Source organism: Alligator mississippiensis, chromosome 5 (assembly GCF_030867095.1).
Source record: "Alligator mississippiensis isolate rAllMis1 chromosome 5, rAllMis1, whole genome shotgun sequence".
In the NCBI taxonomy this organism is placed as follows: domain Eukaryota; kingdom Metazoa; phylum Chordata; order Crocodylia; family Alligatoridae; genus Alligator; species Alligator mississippiensis.
Genome location: NC_081828.1, coordinates 14,787,232 through 14,802,968, shown reverse-complemented (window position 1 = coordinate 14,802,968; position 15,737 = coordinate 14,787,232). Strand labels below are relative to the sequence as shown.

At 40.4% G+C, this 15,737-nt stretch overlaps 1 protein-coding gene across 6 annotated transcripts in view; it reads right to left on the bottom strand.

Annotated features, from left to right (window-relative positions):
• NFIA (nuclear factor I A) overlaps nt 1-15,737 on the bottom strand; it is a 310,278-nt gene that overhangs the window by 40,938 nt on the left and 253,603 nt on the right. For 4 of the 6 annotated variants that reach the window (XM_019489142.2, XM_006277944.4, XM_014593909.3 and 1 more), the window contains 2 exons: nt 2,666-2,844; nt 104-269 (listed from right to left, as the gene is read on the bottom strand). In XM_019489142.2, the coding sequence (XP_019344687.1) occupies nt 104-269; nt 2,666-2,844 (345 nt within the window). The remainder of the gene's footprint in view (nt 1-103; nt 270-2,665; nt 2,845-15,737) is intronic. The other 2 variants (XM_014593910.3, XM_014593908.3) reach the window with 1 other exon arrangement.

The following is a 15,737-nucleotide window of genomic DNA, read 5'->3' as shown; positions in this document are numbered from 1 at the left end:
TCAAAGCATAGTCCACTCCTCCTCATCTGTGACCAGAACATAGCTACGATAATGCATTTTGTGGATAATGAAACCCTTGGTTCCTTGTTGCATCCGTACTTACTTGGTGAAGTGGGGGAGGTGGCCCCTCCTTCTGTCGATGTAGTTGGAGGTTTTGTGTCTGGCACTGGCAGAGGCACAGGCCTAGCCATTGGTGGCGGAGGTGGTGGTGGCAACATTGGGGTAGGAAGGAATGGATTGTGCACCTTGCCTTGGCTGCTACCATTGGGCTGCCAAAAAACAAACAAACAAACATCAGCTATTAGGAGCCTCTGGTAATGGGAGAGTCACGTTTACAATTTTGTGCATTCGATTCTTAATTACTCAATGCTAAGGAAGCAAAGATACTAGAATGAAAGCCTGCTGTGCCCTATACTTCATTGTCTTCAATGAATTTGGCATCATACCCCACATCTGGCTTCCAGTAACTATTTTAGATCTTTTAAACCCTTTTCTTTAAGACCTTCACTCAATTTCATGGTCCTGGTAAAACTGTCTTTCCCAGGATAATAACAGGTAGAGTCATTTTGGACCAAGTTTTACTCTCATTCACATGCACTGTACATGCACCACTGAGCTAGGTAGGGTGCATACTTAGGCAGACATTTTCCAGATTCATGCCTTTCCTGTTCTCTTAGGATATCTGTGCCTGGGACATGAGTGCAAATTTCTTTCTGCTCATTAGTAGAAAAAAATAAGCATTTTGATGGTCTTAAAAGTCAAGTAGATATTCTATTACATGAAAAAAATGAATGACTTTTAAGCAAATTGCACTCCCACAATCCTCTAAAGTTATCAACAGTGCAACTCACAGTCTAGTTGATTCTGCTGAGGAACTACTGAAGTTAAATCTACATCATTTAAAAAAACCTTAAAAGTACGCTGTTCTGGAGTGTGCAATTAGAGACAGAATGGAAGTTTGCATACCAAACAGAGATATTTCAACTGACTACCAGAAAAAACCCTTGCCTACTTGTAAAAATACTTTTAGTATCGCCATAACAAGAAGTGGGAATATAATTTTTTTAAATCTGAGAAGTTACAATATTAATGCATAACTGGCCATCTGAAAACTATATAAATTGATGCTAGTACCATTAAAAAGAAAAAGCAGGACTGTCTGAACCAGGTGGTCCATTCTAGTGACAGAAAGGATGAGATCAGTTTCGACAGCGCTCCACATGTTGATCTTAACTGCAGATCTTCAGGGACCAAGTGTCCCCTTTTCCATTGATGACAAATTCTCAGGCTTAAATAAAAATACACTTATAGGAGTTGTCTAGGACTAAAGAGCCAATCATATAAACATGTGCCCTTTACGTGGCACTGTAAAGAAGCCTCGGGGAGAGAAGCTGTTAATTACTCTGCCAGGACTGGAAAATGTCCGTAGGTAGAAATAAGGACCAGCCTCACTTGACTTGAAGAATGTAATTACTGGAGTTTGTGGGACTGAGGCCTGAGTAGGAAGCCATTCTTCAGGAATATTTGTGTTTCCAACATCCAGTACCTTTAATAAACTAGTATATTTAGACACATTCCTCAAACACTATCTTGTCTTACAATTAAGTCACTTTCCTGCCAAGCAGACCTTTGCTGTATGTTCATTGTGAGTATGCTAGCAGTTCATAATGCTGAATGGTTTGGGATAAACTAAGCAAATGAATACTCAAGGAAAAAGAAAAGCACTATATTGATTTGTTGTCTAGACATAAATGTATCTGATAACATATTGCAGACATTATTCAAAGCTAGTATTGGCTGGGTTATGCAGAATAAGGTTTTTTTTTAGGTGAGGAGAAAAGAGGATTGAGGACACAGAAGCTTTTTAAGTAAGTGTAATAAATTAGATGCTAAGACTTATGTTAATTCTCATTAACACTCTCAATATTGTGTGTATAGGAAAAAAAATAATTTTGCCAGTTGTTATTCCATTGGTGGAATACAGTCACGTGCATTATATTCCACAAAACATTCATTACAAGATTTAGATATGATTTACATAAAGTTTATAAACTCTGCATTTGACTGGAATGTTATTTCAATAATGTGAAGATGATGATTCACTTTATTTGATTAAAAAAATGAAATTGCTTATTTGAAGCTTTGGAACGTAGCTTAATTTTTCATAGAGATAAGGGGAAGAGATAACTGCTTACAGAAATAACAAACCATAATAAACTGTACTTTTAACATCTTGAGTTCAAGTACTGGTCAACTTGATCTAAAGGGCTATACAGCAGTATTTTTTTAAAGTGAACTTAGCTGATCTGAAACATCTGTTTCTCACCCTCCCTTTTCCTGCTCTTCCCCCCCAACTCTAAAAAATAATTAATAAAAATTATTTGGACCTTGTATTTTGCTAACCCTAGTGGAGCTCGGGTTAGGATGCATGAGGCTGAATTATTTGTAGAGAAACCTCAGAAGGTCATAGAACTACCTCCCTATCAGACAGCCTGAGTTAGTATTACCACAGTGTAAAAAAACATTTCCCAGGAGCCAGCAATTTTTTTTCTGGCAGCAACCATTCAAGGTGCTACGTTCATGATGGGTGCAACACATTAAGAGAATTCCACGGTTATTTTACATAGGACAAATACTTCTGAAGAAATAAAAACGGTTTCCTTACATTTAGGAACCCCACCTGTCCAGCCTGCTGACCAGCGTCGGGGCAGACAAGTTGGACAAACTCTTTCAGAGTCTCCTGAGGATGATAGCGAATTGCTGGGTGTGAGAAGTATGGCCCAGGCTGTTGAATAATGGGTGATGTTGGAAAATGAAGAGTCGATGGTGTTGCATGTGGACTTGCTATAGGAAAGAAAACAAAGAAGTTACAGCGAGTAGATTCCGCCTTGGATAAAACAGTTCAAATCTACTGTAGCTCTAGCGTAGCTGTTATTTTTCAAATGTACAGTATTTTTATACAACTAACCTTCACAAATGGCATAGCAGACCATATTATATCCTAAACTCACTTCAGTCCAATCCTCAGGATAAAGGAGCTAGATATTTCTGAATGATTTTCAGTATTTTTAGTGGACGTTTATAAAGGAATCAGCAGTCCTTGGTAAAAGTGATGACTATTCATTACCTTAAGAGCCTTTCTAATGAATCAAGCAATAAAAAATGTATTTGGGAGATTAGGCTTGATTTAATTGACATTTCAACTAACTCTAGTTTGCACATATGGATCTGTTTTTATTTTATACTATAAATGGTCAATAATTTAATGACACTTTTCTACCTCTTGTTATTTTTTTTTCACCCCAGTTTGGGAACATTTGTTTTATGTGAAATGCTTTCTTCTGCTGAACACATAGGAAACTGCAAGCCTGCTTTCCGAATGATGTTTTCTTTTCTCCGGAACAATTTTAAGATTTCAAACAAGCCCCTAGGCCACATTGAGAGACGATGTCGAAGGGAATTAAAATTGGGAAATTAACATGATAAAGGTAGAAAGACAGCAGGAAAACATACTGACTGGACAGTGAATGTATATAGTGACGAGTCCCCTTGGCAGTGACAAATTTGTTCTCAGTTTTAGCCATATAAGGCTATTGATTTTTTTAAAAAGATTGTACAGGTAAAACCGAGGGCAGAATTATAACCGCGCAGTTTAACTGATACCTTAATCCAGCCACTTTGAATTTGAGTTATATCCAGCTAGATCCTCTTTTGCTCATATCTGTTTACACCTGCTCACCCCTGTGTAATGAAATGCCGACATTTACAGACTCCTGAATTTTCCCCTTTTCCTCTAAAATAAGTTTGTCTTTCCTGCATAGAAGCATAGTGGTTTAGTAGGACACAAGCTCTTCTCATATCCAGGGTCTATGTCTCACCAAGCACTAATCACTGCAGCACTGTTGCTCCTTCACACACTGGCCCTATTAAACTTTTATGAATTTCTTGCTCATGCACTACATCTGTAAACCACAAAGAACTGATCTGATAAGAGGCATACATGGCATTCAGTATCCAGAAGAAATTCTTGCATTGGACTTGGGGTGTGTTTAAAATACAGGAAAACCCAAAGGTGCAGTTACACATCACGTTTGGGAAAAGTTGAAGAGTAAGCCAAAATCAAAGAAGAGCAATAAATATTCATTTCATAATGGCTGTTATAGAAAGACTTTTACTAAACAAAAGCTAATATCTATTTCTCAGTTTTCACTCCTTGCCAGTTTGAAAGCATGTTACTTTATTATTACTTTTTTGCTTTAATACTCATGAAAAATTTAACAACTTCGAAGCCTGAAGTTATGGATAAAACCTACACAACAAAGGTAGCAGCGAGCCAACTTTCTCAACATGATCCTGCCAACAGTGTTCAAGCTATGCTTGAACCAGTATGGGATAGTTTGGTGTTCATGCCTATTTTTGAATGAATGGTTGCAACAACCAAGGGTGTCAGGAAGAATTCCAGTTATGGTTGATAAGTTCTGGACAACTAGCAATAGTTCTCGGTAAACGGACTGAACCTGTCCAACCCAGCATCCTACATACCATGCCACTTCGAGATATCAATCATCATATAGTATGACTGTCAATGACTGCTAATGGGTGGATGTGAATCTCTGTCCTAGATATGAAGAACTTTACATCCCATTATAAGGCTTTGAGTTATCCAGTCCTCCCAGCCCATTTTCCTAGCCCATGGCTCTTTTGGAAAAAACGGGAGCGTGAAGAATTGTACTCTATTTTCCTTTTTCACTGAGGCGTGCATACAAGCATGCATCTTGGATTTTTAAACTAATTTTACATGGAAGCATCTTTCTCCTTGTTGTTTTTAAAAGCTAAAGAATTATATACTTGTAAGATGCTCAGGTTAGAGGTGTTGTCTTTTTGTTTTCTTGATAACTCTAAGAAGAGAGAACCCAACCCCTTCAGAGCAGGGGGAGAAAGAAAACTATCCCACTGTCCTGCGCTCCTCCTTAAAGATGCATTCATTCCAGTGTGCCTCAGTAACATTAGAAATAAATTCACAATTCTGATTTTACTTATGCCAGTTTTATACTAGCAAAAATTCATTGTAAATCCTCCTTTACACAGATGTGCTATAAGCCCCTCCCCAAGCTAACATTAATTACCACAGCTGGTTGTATTTTGTCAAAAGCATTTCTTAATATTTTAAATGGCTTTTAACTAAGAAGAAAGTGAAGAAAGTTTTTATGAGAACATTTTCATGTCCTTGGATAATTTGTACTTGTTAAATGTAAATTTTATTTGGCTTTTTTTTTGTATTTACAAAGGAAAATGCATTTTTTAAACCAGCTGTGTTAATGCTACTTGAAATTGTTATGATGCAATGGTATTATCTTGTGCATCAGTACAAAAAGCTGTGCTAGTAGCTTGGCTCTCCAGCTTTGTACAGGGCCTTTCTGAGGAGCACAAGGGCTGTGTCCACACGAGCGTGGATGTATGGTTCCCCGGGAACAACCAGCAGCGATGCACCTTGTGCCACCACGACTTGTCCCTGGGGAATACTCGAGATACGCGCCCTCTGGTGCACAGCAGGTTACCCCGGGTGGGGTAGGGGAAGCTGGGGCCAGCACTGGGTTAGCCCCAGCAGCCTTACCTGGGATCCTGGGGGCTTCCTGGGGCTGCAGATCCTGCCGGGTGGAGCCTGGCTGGCAGCAAGAGTGTAGCTCTGGCTGGTCAGGCTCCAGTTTTGAGCAGGCGTTGCTCTGCTCTTTTTTTTGACCCCTGGATATGTGGTATGTGGCACTGCAGACATATCTGCAGTGCCACATACCACACAACTGTGCTCATCTGAACGTGGCCAAGGAGGCAGGTCTGGGAAACAAGGCTGGATAAGCAGCCATCCCCAGACAATGCAAGACCTACTAGATTCGTGGAATTTCATTTTCTCCAAATGGATGATCCAACATTTAACACATGGGGTAAGGGACAACGCTTCCCAAGGATTTGTTTTTAGCATCCCACTGACAGTATCAGTATATCTTAGCTAGCCGTAGGAAGGGTTGGTTTATCGGCATGAGAATCCATTCTAATTAACCTGATTAACATTACAAAGGTGACAAGCCAAGTGCTTTTGAGTTTTGAGATATGGTATGCTAACCATTAAAGTCTTAAGAACCTGTCCATTAGGTGTAGATCCCGGGTGTCAAGCTCCCTTGGCCCTCTAGGCTGGATTTGGACTATGGAGAACCTTACACGCCAGATCAAGACCAGCCTCATGGGCTGAATCCAGACCCGCCTCCAGCTGCAGGTGCAGGGCAAGTGGTGGTGGCATTTACCACCACAGGCCCTTGTCGTAATGTACCTGTTACTTTCCTCTTTGCTGCACACATACGCTCCCCAATAGGGCTTCATATTCCAGAATTTGGTGGTCCTCCCCCTGATCACCCAACCCCTGGATTCGAGCCCTTCCAGAAATCCTGCAGGCTGGCTGATACAGCTCAGTGGAACAGATCCAGATCCAAACCCTGATACAAGTGATTAGCTGGATCCACTTTGGCAGATCCTACACTTCTAATACAGTCTGTTTGGGAGAGAAATACAGAGTAAACAAAATGCCAAGAGACCTCCCTTACTGCAGAAAACCAGGAATATGGAATACCACTGGGTTACTGAACATGTATATCATTGTGAACATTTTTAATTGATCAGAGGATGTGAAGCCTTATTCAACTTCAGGCTGGTATTTCCCCTCCTTAGGTCTCCTAGGATCTTCCATAAAGTCTATTTTCCTCCTATTTCTTGTTATCTCAACTGTAGCATCATAATTTACTTTATATGAATTCTCTTCCCTCCCTTCATTGCTCCTCAAACAGAAATTTACACTGGTGATATATATTCAGCGCTGCACCCTTGACATTACTTTAATTCCCTCTTCCCTTTTCCATAAGCTCTCAGAGATTCACAGATTGGACAGAGACTTGTTGCTTTTGGCATTGGCTTTTTACATAGATTCCCAGTTCCGTAGGAGGATCCCAACAAATCCTGCCAGTAGAGCAGTGCAAATAGTAAAACTCAATCTACCTTCAGGTGTGGTGTAATCTAGTGTTAGTGTTATAGGCACATTCCTTCCCTGCCATGTTAATGAAGCATTACAGCATACTAGCTTTTGCAAAACTGTACCATCTCAGTTGTTAATCATTAATAATCCAGGTATAAGTGAAAATCCTGGCTGAGATGTTTTACTTAGCCAGGAACATTACATTCTGTGTCCATACAGCAACAAGAAAGTTGTTATCAAACTGCGCATGAAGGGAACGGCAGTCTACAAACTCTTAGGGATTGGTATGTCCATGCAAGGCTTTCAAGGAGTAAAGGTTTATGAAGACCCTGAACAGAAAATGTACTGCTTTGGTTGACAGACTTCCAGCCCGTTACCTGTAGCTTCATCTAATTATCAGTGCACAAGAGTAGGAGTCACAATACCATGTTTATGGGTCCTAATTTTGAAAATGACTCACCTCTCACCTAGAGCAACTCACTGCAGGCAGTGCTTTCAAGTATTCATTTATATGGTCAGCTCAACACCTCTGAGAATCAAACCCTCAATTTACTCCATATAGTCACTTTTGAAAGTGCAGATCTTAAATCCTGTGCGTGTCAGTTCCCCCATTTGTACATTGGGTATAGTATTATTTACTGACTTTACTTTGGGGTACTATGAACCTCAATCTGGTATTCTCTGTAAGTTGTAAATGGCTTTGAGCTCCTCAGATGGAAGGCAACATAGAAATACTACCATTATGTCATATATAACACAGCCATACCTTTTTTTGCACAGGTAAACTTGAGAAATTCATATCTTCTTATGAACCTCACTCACTTCATGACAAAAATTGGCCTTATAAAAATATTGAGACATGAAAATTGGAGCTTCCTTTCAAGGTATGGTTCTAAGTATGGAGCATTAGGATTCCCCAGTGTTATTAAATTGTGTATGTGTGCATTGGAAAATAGGAATTATCCTATCTCAAAGCAAGCATAAATATTTTAAAGCACCCATTACATTAATTGCATTGAAGTTTATCTGAAACACCCCAGAATTTTTGTTGAAGAAAGATAAGATGATAATATATGGTGGCCTACAACATATATTTGAATACTTTAAAACCACTGTTATTGGGCCAAGTAATTATGTGCTACAGCCATTGCATCCTGCTAGGTTTTTGTGTTTTATGGGTTTCTAATGCTATGTAGCATAAAAGTTAGAGGATTTTCTCTCAGACTGCTGAATTGAAATGTCTGATTATGAAGGCCACCCTTGTCTCCTTCCCTCTTGATTTGCAGTAGCCAATAACAAACTAAATTACTAATAAAACAAGCCATCCTCATTGATTAGATTAGCATTTTGTGTGTGTTGAGCAAACGAATGAGAGATGAAGTAGTAGACTGTATTCAACTGTATGATCAGACAATAAAGAATCAGTTAATTTGAAGCTAGGTATCATTTTATTTGGATACACAGGGCCCTTCTGTAGGTTGTTGGCCACTTACACACATGAGTAGTCCTAATGAAATTAATGGGACTCCTTCTGTCAGTAAGTGCTCAACGGTGTGAGAAAAGACTTTGCAAAACCCCTCCAGTTACCAACCCTAAGAAATAGACATGACATATAGGATGGAAAAGAGAGTTGATCCACCTATCCTTTCCCCTTCTGTTCAGCCCAAGAGCCATACCAAACCCATCCAGCCCCATGATGAATGGATGAATTTCTTTCTGCATACCTTCTTAAGTATCTAAGAGGGATTGAAAGAAAGCATTCCTCTTCTCCAACCCTGGAAATGGTTATTACCCCAGTTCCCAGCCCAAGCAAGCAAAAAAGACTGGGGAATCAAGCCATTGCCCTTGCATAGCAGCATACAGCCCTTGTCCGTTCCACTAAACAGACGGTATATTGGTTTCATTGGGGGCTAATGCTCAGATAGCTGCTGTATAAAGTGATAATTAAGTTTACTAATAGCTCATTAAACATTGATCAATCTTCCTAGAAATAGTAATATTATAACTGTAATGAAACAAGAGTATTTTCTATCAGCCTGTTTTGAGGTCACAATAATTGGCTTCATTACAATTCAGAAAGTATTTTTAAAAAAGTTATTTATCTGCACATGTTATAATGTAGTTTGTTCTCCTAGATATATCCACTAAGGCTTTTAAGTTGCTTTAACTCCCTGCATGCTGTAATCCTTCTCATAGCATTAAAGTGGTGCAAGTGCCAGTTCAAATTATGCAAGATGTATTCTACCCTTTGTACCCCGAAGGTACTTATTCTCAAAATTGACCATATTAGAGTACTAATTGGCTAAGCCACAATGCTGGCTGATGTGAAATGCTTTCAAACACCATGAAACAGCTGTGTTTATCAGAAATATGGTGAGTGACTTTTTAATAAGGAAAGCTGGCAATAATCCAGATTTGTTGAAAGGAATTTACACGTCTGTGTACAATACAATACAAGAGGTGAAGAGTCGAAGACTAAAACAATAGCTTTAAAACCACAGATTTCAGTGATGAGAGCAGTTGCCAAAGGAAAGAAAAAAAGATGAAGAAACTTGGGCTGCAAGTTTCCAAGGTGCTAAGAAATTCATTCATTCAGTCCTGCTGAATTTCAGTGACAGTGAATCCAGCACTCTTTTAAACACCTTTGAAAATCACTACTGTCTCGCTTCCTTTTGGGAATGGACTTTGGTGGCCAACTGCAGAACGCTGACTTCTTGAATGTGGCTTTCGCAGTGTCTCAGAGATGCTGACTATTGGAAGAGCATGTAAGTACATAATGATAGCACTGAGCATACACTCACTTGGCAGAGTGAAAAGCCACGTGACTCAAGGTGGAAAGCACCATTGGGAGCCATGCCCTCCATTGGTGGAACCTGTCCCTCAGCATGCCAGCAGCAGAATTACAGGCTGCTGAAGTTCAATATCGTTTTGCAAAATTGGTTTTAAGTGGAGAAGACCAATTTGGCAAATTGCTAATAACAGGCTTTTGGCCTGTAGATGAGCAAAGTTTTTTGTGAACCCAATCCTGTTTTCACTGAAACTCAGCTGGAGTTTTGCCTTCAGTCAGAAGAGACGCAGGTCCCAAATGGGTGTCCATAGGCCTGACTTGGGGGTTAGGTGTCACTGATATTTACTACCACGTCAAGTAGGTGAACATTAACTGCGCCTTCAAAATATAATAAAAAAGAGCTCACTCAGCATAGAAATGCATGAGAGAGAAATACTCAAGGAGAATAGATAGAGAGGCTGATCTAGCTCTTGTGGACACCAATGAGAGTAGGACTGGAGAAACATGGCTTGATTTTCAGTAATGCTGGGCACATCTACACATGCAATTCATGCACCTGAATTTACTGCAAATTTATTTCCGTGCCTGGGTCAGGAGCAAATTGAGCCCAACAGGAGCAACCTAGTTCAGGGCTGCTCCTGCCCTGCTCTGCCCCCTTGCAGCAGCAAAGGAGAGCTCCAGGTTTCCCTGGGTGCCAGCCTCACGCTGGTAGGGGGCTCTGGGGGCAGCCCTGGGCTAGTAGGGAGCATGGGAATCAGGCCTAAGTTGTGCAGGGGTGGGAAGAGCTGCCCCAGCTCTGGTAGTAGCTCCCAACTGCACAAAGCTCTGGACTAAACCATAAGCTCTCCCCCCTGCCCCTGCCAGCTTGGGGCTTTGCCAGACAGCAGTTGTGACCCCCTGCTGCCTGGGCTGATTGGGAGTAATTTGCTCCCGGTCAGCGTCTACATGTGCATTTTGGCAAATTAATTTAAAGTGCCGTTTTCTAGTACTTGTGTTTGTTGGTACTAGGCAAACAGCGCTTTAAATTAATCTAGTGTGCAGTAATTGCTGCATACATGTAGATGGTGATCTTTACTGAGGTTACATTTGTCTAGTGCGCAGCAAAGTGCATGTGTACATGTGTCCATTGAGTGCTCACACTGCAGTCAAACTGAGCTTGGGCATCTGCACCACTGAAAACCAGCCCCTATTCTGGGTTAGTTATCAGTCCCACATGTGGAACAAAGTGCTGAAAACCATCTGGAAATGTTTCTACCATGAGAGAGACTCTCCAGTACCAAAGGAAGGCAAATAGGCCTCATACTTACACCTCTTAAAATGCTCAGCAAAGGGCTATGTTTGAGGACTGGACATGGGGATGGATGAGGTTGTCACTCTGGGCTCTATCTAGGCTGCTATATTGAAAGTCTCTGGAAACAAACTGAGCACTAGCAGTCCAGATTCTGGAATTGGACTTGGCCAATAAGTCAGCAGTCTTGAGAAAGAGAGAGCTTCAAAACTTATTGAAATTCTTGTATATATTCTACAGGATAACTACTGAAAGGATAGTAAAAAAAGTTTAAAACAAAACCAAAAACAATGCCCTCCAAATAATAAGCACCCTGTCCCTCTAATTATGGCCAGAGATCTTCTTGCATGGTCAAAAATGATCATTCAACCTATGTGTGTGACTCCTGTTTCCTATCAAATGTTGGCAACTTTTGCTTTTTTATTTAAATCATCGCAATGGGTTCTCATAAGCAAGATAAAAACAACTGTTAAAAAAACATGTGGAGATTATTTCATAATGAAATGCAGTTGATAAGTTTACACTAGAAATGTAAGTTCTCTTTAAAAACATAACCTTTAGGTGTGTGATGATATAATTCTGCTTTGATACTAAAAAGGGCATGGTAATGGAATCTGTGACTTTGGAGTGATATATTGCTGTTAAGTTAATGGGACTCCACATTCCCATTTCTAATATCAGTGTTTTTTCCCCCTTTCATTCTGTAGATGGTAAGCTGATACTACATAAACATTGTTAAAGCTATAGTTCCACGCTACAGTAATTCACTTAACTTTAAGATGATTTATGGTTCTGTCAATAGGGGAGGTTGAAAATCCAGAGCTCTGATGCTTAAACATGGGTTCCATATTTAAAGTAATAATGTGCTTTTTGTGTGCGTCTGAGGATAGAGAATTTAGCATAAAGCAGAGATAAAAATATTACAGTTCAGTGCACTGTTCAAAGCATATAGTTTAACTTCTTGGATATATCAAAGAAAGCAAGGAAACTGAATATGTAATCAGTGAAGAGATGGGTAAAACACTTTGGTCCTGCAGATTTTATTTTTATGTTATTTTTTTTTTAGATGCATGAAATCCTGTTAGTATTTTTACCATCCCCTCCCCTTTTATTCAGCTCTCTTTGTCAGGATCAGTTTAAATCTAGGTCCACTGTGTTAATCACCCCCTATTCTTCTTTCTGGCACTCGCCCTCAAGGCATTTTGCCTCTTTAAGAGATTAAGAGACCAAGTCATCTTGTTGCTTTAACATGTCCTCACTGGAACAACATATTAACACAATTCCTCTGCAAAAGAGCCCTCTTTAGAAGTTTGCTGCGGGGATGACAAATTAACCCAGCATGGTGTCCCACACATCTATCTCAGTACAAATTATTAGTGTAATAGAGCTTTTAGTTATGCATTTATCTAGTAATTATTGAACGGTTATACAAAACGAAGCTGAGCAATCATGGCCCTTTATGAGGCAAGCTCAGTGGGTGGCCTTACAGTTAATTTAGGATAGTACTCCTCTAAGCAGTTCACTCACACACAAATTAGCTAAACAGCCTGCTCCTTTAAATATTTCCTATGTCACAGGGTAACTCTTTAAAATACAATAAAGGTAGGGTTTTAATTACACGGTCCCTGACTTTTGTTTAGCTGCAGTTTTAACCGTTTGCAAACCCTTCTCTCTCTCTCTCTCACTGGGAGGGCAACAAGCTACTTCATCAGATGCCAAGAATGGACCGACAAAGTTGGCTATTTCCTACAAAAGCTTATGCCCTTTAGTCTTTAAGGTGCCATTCTCCCCTGCCTTCTGTCTGACTTCAGACTAGCATGGCTAATTACTTCTTTTTAAGCTGCATTGGTCAGCGTTACATTATATCTAGGCCCTGCATAGCCTATATGACATCTGCCTGTTGTGGCACAACTGTTTGGCTTGCTGCTTTCAATGTCTTACATCAAAAGATCTAGTTTGGATATATTCACCCTGTTTCACTTGCTGGTGCCCACTCTTAGGAAGGGTAGGAGGCAGTCCTGTCTGGAATGTGTCTTTTCAAAATCTTCTTTTTTGGTTGCACATCATTAAAGCGGGCTTCTAGATGTTCACAAACTGATTCACTGTGGCCACGTTTACATGTGCGTTAATGTGCCATAGGTATTGCGCATTAAGTTTAGTGCCTGTAATAAAAGGCGCATGCCTTTTAGTGACTCTAATGTACAGTAGACTAATTCTACTTTGCAGTAGTACAATAGTACGGCTTTTGCCATGATGTGCTAATGAGCAGCAAAATTAGTCTTGTGTTGATGCAACCCTGTGTGTTGTAGTGTAGTGGGCCACCAACAGAAAGGGTTTTGAAGCCCACTTCCAAGTCTCGGCAGAAATGCTGTGTTACGTGAGTGGAACAACATTAAGACAGTCACTCCCCTAGCTGTCTTTTTCCTGCCCTTCTCTCCTCTGCCTGCATACCCATTTCTTCAGGTTCCTCACTATCTGCCATGTCTCTTGTTCTTTGCACATATGTCTCCCCTTCATTTCTGAACACTGGTTTTCTTTCTCCCTTTCTTTGTTTCTTTCCTTTTCTTGGTTGCAAGAAATTATAAGTCATACTGTGTGATGTACAGAAGTGAGGTACACATGGGCTGCTATATAATCTAAGATCACTTTATCATGGTCGATTTAACTTTGGTGACTTTATACATGGACCTGGCAGGGAAGTGTAAATAGCAACATACTGGACATATCTACACATGCATTAAGACACTTTTGCACATTCAATTTAGTACTTCTGGGCATTTTACACGTGCTCTAGGAGTGTGTGTGTCGGGGGGGCGGGGAGGGGCACTTTAATTAAAGCAGCGCCAAGTGCCACTCTAATTAAAGCGCCAAGAGCATTTTGTGTATCAGCGTCCCTGTGTTTCGAGATGGCGGCACGGGCGTTTTATCTAAAGCTCATCAAATGAGTTTTAGTTAAAATGCCCCCGCCACCATTTCGAAGCGCACAGGCACTGATACATGAGACACATGGGCTAGCTGGAGCACAGTAATTACTATGTTCCAGCAGACACAATTAATCAAGTCTGCAAATTGATTAATCGAGTCTGCTTTGATACACTGTAATTACAGTGTCGGAGCAGCCTCCTGGTTCATGTATAGGCACTCTCTAATGTGAAGTACTAAACAAATGTGCATTAGGCTGCCTTAATGCGCCCTAACGAATGCGCAGTTTTAAAATGGGGCTTAACGCACAATAGCCTATTTATCGCATGATAGCCTGTTTAATGTGCATTAGTATAATTGCATGTTTTTTTTACCTGATGCTTTAATGCACAGTAAAATATGCTACTGTACATTAAAGCGCATGTGTAGATTCACCCACTGAAGCCCAGATATTGCTGGCACCCATAGTATTCTTGTCTGTTAAAGATTATGAATAAGGATGCTAGCAACATGCAATGGCTTTGCAATGTGTTAGCACTATAAGACAAGATGATGACAACCAAACAGCCTCGCCCTTGCGTAATATTAATTTATTGTCTAAAAACTCTTATCTGCCTGAATTTTCAAAGCTCTGAAATGGAATTTAAGTTGATGGTCATGTTAAAATTAAGCCTACAAGTGATGCCACCAGATGCTTTAGTCTGAGCCTTAGCTACGCTGGTCTGGAGAAGATATCAGTGTATTCAAAGAGTCATCTCCAGAAAACCTGCCCTAAACAAATATGGATGCATGAAGCACTTTGGTTACTTAGCACCAAACGATCTTGGTAATCTTGCCACCACCCACTGGAACTAATCAGCCATAAGCATCCTTGGGCCAGCACTCATCTGGTCTTCTGGTTAACTGGCTGCAGAACCTCTCAGCTGGCCATGGCATAGCTAAGTTGAACATAGGCAACAGCACTGACAGAGATGAAGACACTGTAAACAGACTTCAGTAACACAGTACAGCTGTTTGCTGCATCCCTCATCATGGGAACAGAGGTTCTCCAGCTGTTTAGTCCTGTGGTACACCTCTGAACGGAGAGATCTCGTAACGGATCTGCTCCTCCACTCTGCTGTTTGTTCACAAAAGGCTTCATTCTGCAGACTGTTGGGAAAGGCTTTCTTGGCGTTTGCTTGTCTGCAGACTAAGAAGTACGCTCTAGGAGGGGTCCAAAGAATGGCTGGAAGCCTGGGAATGGTGCAAGAATATGCTGAAGAACTTAAAAGCAATGGGCTGCTAAGTGGCATATAACTAAAATACTCCACAGCCTCTTCTTTGTAACCTACTTTGTTCACTGCGCAAGTAAAATTTATTCATGTTAATGTGAAATGTTTGCACACACACACATCAAAAGGAGAATAGATCCCTGCACAATTGTTTGGTTGGCTCAGAGGTTTATTTTAGCTGTGACCTACTTACATACTAGTCCTTTCTCCCAGATTCTTCTCAGCAGAATGGGGAGTACTCATTGCACCATACTCTTCCCACAACACATTTAAAATATTGCATGCGGCTGACCATAATGTAATGTGAAAGCTGAGATTCCCATCGTGCAAGGTAAATATGCAGTGTGCAATGTATTTACTATCTTTTACTATCTTGCTGCGAAGTTGTAACTTCCAACAGAGAGTCGTACATGAGCACTGCCTGGGAAATATGATTTCATTTCATATAGG